Genomic DNA, 2,572 nt, shown 5'->3' with positions numbered 1-2,572 from the left:
GAGAGGGTCGTGGTTGTGACAGGTGTGTGAGAGGGTCGTGGTTGTGACAGGTGTGTGAGAGGGTCGTTGTTGTGACAGGTGTGTGAGAGGGTCGTGGTTGTGACATGTGTAAGTATATGTACACATTATCTCACACATTCACACAAACTGGCGACTGAGCGGACACCGTTCGGGGTTCGTAGTCCTAATGGCCCGGGTTCGATTCCTTGAGGAGGCGGAAGCAAATGAGAAGAGTTTCTTTTACCCTGATGCACCCGTTCACCTAGCAGTAAATAGGTACCTGGGAGTTAGACAGCTGCTTCGGGAAGGCTTCCACAGGCCACTGTGGAGGCCACTGTGGAGACCACTGTGGAGGCCACTGTGGAGGCCACTATGGAGACCACTGTGGAGGCCACTGTGGAGGCCACTGTAGAGGCCACTGTGGAGACCACTGTGGAGGCCACTGTGGAGGCCACTGTGGAGGCCACTGTAGAGGCCACTGTGGAGACCACTGTGGAGGCCACTGTGGAGGCCACTGTGGAGGCCACTATGGAGGCCACTATGGAGACCACTGTGGAGGCCACTGTGGAGGCCACTGTGGAGGCCACTGTGGAGGCCACTGTGGAGGCCACTGTGGAGGCCACTGTGGAGGCCACTGTGGAGACCACTGTGGAGGCCACTGTGGAGGCCACTGTGGAGGCCACTGTAGAGGCCACTGTGGAGACCACTGTGGAGGCCACTGTGGAGGCCACTGTGGAGGCCACTGTAGAGGCCACTGTGGAGGCCACTGTGGAGACCACTGTGGAGGCCACTATGGAGACCACTGTGGAGGCCACTATGGAGACCACTGTGGAGGCCACTGTGGAGGCCACTGTGGAGACCACTGTGGAGGCCACTGTGGAGGCCACTGTGGAGGCCACTGTGGAGGCCACTGTGGAGGCCACTGTGGAGGCCACTGTGGAGGCCACTGTAGAGGCCACTGTGGAGGCCACTGTGGAGGCCACTGTGGAGGCCACTGTGGAGGCCACTGTAGAGGCCACTGTGGAGGCCACTGTAGAGGCCACTGTGGAGGCCACTGAGCAAGCTTCATCAAACAGCTTTTGTTCATTAAAGTTGTCTTTGTCCTGGATTCAGCTTCCAGGTTTAGGGCAATTTTTATATCGAGCACCGTGGCCCTGAGTAAGGCTGGCTCTCCTGAGGGCCCTAAAGCTGACATAGGGGGCCCGGATGGGGGGCCCCGAACATATTCTAAGCTGGAGACCCTAGGACAATGTTGGCACCATAAGGGTAAGCTGGGAAACACAAAGGTAAGCTGGGCGCCTTATAGGTAAGATGGAGTCCGTATAGGTAAGCTGGGGCCCCTGAGGGTGATCCAAGGGCCCGAAGGGTGAGAGTGGGAACATACGGATGTCAGGTACCACCTCTTCCTCTCCCTCCCTCTCTCTCTCTCTCTCTCTCTCTCTCTCTCTCTCTTACCCTCACTCTCCCTTTGCCATGTAAATAATAGCCCCGAGAACAGATCCTTCCTAGTGGTAACTTCTTAGACTTAAGACTTACTGACAACAACAACAAAATATAGTTAACCATTCACCACTTAAAAAACAAAAAACACATTAATTGAAAATTGGAATATCACTCGTTATGATTCCCTGTAAAAAGTACCGTCGTAGAGCCTTTTAAAAATGGCACTTGAAAAAAAAGGGGCGTCAAGGAAAGAGAGAAATTGGCAACCTCGTCAGACAGGAAAGAATATAAAAGTCTAGACGGAGAGAGAGAGAGAGAGAGAGAGAGAGAGAGAGAGAGAGAGAGAGAGAGAGAGAGAGAGAGAGAGAGAGAGAGACAGAGAGAGAGAGAGAGAGAGAGAGAGAGAGAGAGTGAGAGAGAGAGAGAGAGAGAGAGAGAGTGAGAGAGAGAGAGAGAGAGAGAGTGAGAGAGAGAGAGAGAGAGAGAGAGAGAGAGAGAGAGAGAGAGAGAGAGAGAGAGAGAGAGAGAGAGAGAGAGAGAGAGAGAGAGAGAGAGAGAGAGGCAGAGAGAGAGACAGAGAGAGAGAAAGAGAGAGAGAGAGAGAGAGAGAGAGAGAGAGAGAGAGAGAGAGAGAGAGAGAGAGAGAGAGAGAGAGAGAGAGAGAGAGAGAGAGAGGCAGATACACTAAGGTAACCCCCATACTGGGCAAGGGAAGGGACCCACTGCTACAAGAGAGTGGGGGACAAATAGAGAATAATAAAACAACTCCCAGGAAACTTGAGCATAATTCCTGGAAGAAGTCGGCGAAAGTTTAAGGGAAAGCCGAAAGCAAACTTGTGTGGCGAAATTAAAAACTTGATGGTTTGGGAGGGAGAGAGAGAGGGGGAAGGAAGCTGGGAAGGAAAGAAGGAAAATGATAGACAGGGTGAATGAAGTAGGGAGATGGTGGGGGAGGAAACGAAAGAAGTGAGGGGGGTCAGGTTAGAATGAAGGTAGCCAGAGAGGGAGGAAGAATAGGTGAATAAGGGACTACTCTCAAGAATAGGCATTAGAGGTAGTCTTTGGTGACGCAGAACCAGATGGCTATTTATTTCGTGCACATGTTCCCACAGGGTACTGTGCTTGGCCC

At 52.6% G+C, this 2,572-nt stretch overlaps 1 protein-coding gene across 1 annotated transcript; it reads left to right on the top strand.

Moving 5' to 3' along the window:
• Positions 1-372: 372 nt before the first annotated feature.
• On the top strand, positions 373-1,158 carry LOC138367790 (A-kinase anchor protein 5-like). The gene has a single exon (XM_069329758.1). It carries the CDS (start codon positions 373-375, stop codon positions 1,156-1,158), a length of 786 nt encoding a protein of 261 aa, XP_069185859.1.
• Positions 1,159-2,572: the final 1,414 nt, after the last annotated feature.

The sequence above is a fragment of the Procambarus clarkii genome, chromosome 23 (genome assembly GCF_040958095.1).
Source record: "Procambarus clarkii isolate CNS0578487 chromosome 23, FALCON_Pclarkii_2.0, whole genome shotgun sequence".
Lineage (NCBI taxonomy): Eukaryota > Metazoa > Arthropoda > Malacostraca > Decapoda > Cambaridae > Procambarus > Procambarus clarkii.
Note: the sequence above shows the minus strand (reverse complement) of the source record. Positions and strands in the feature narration are given on the sequence as shown.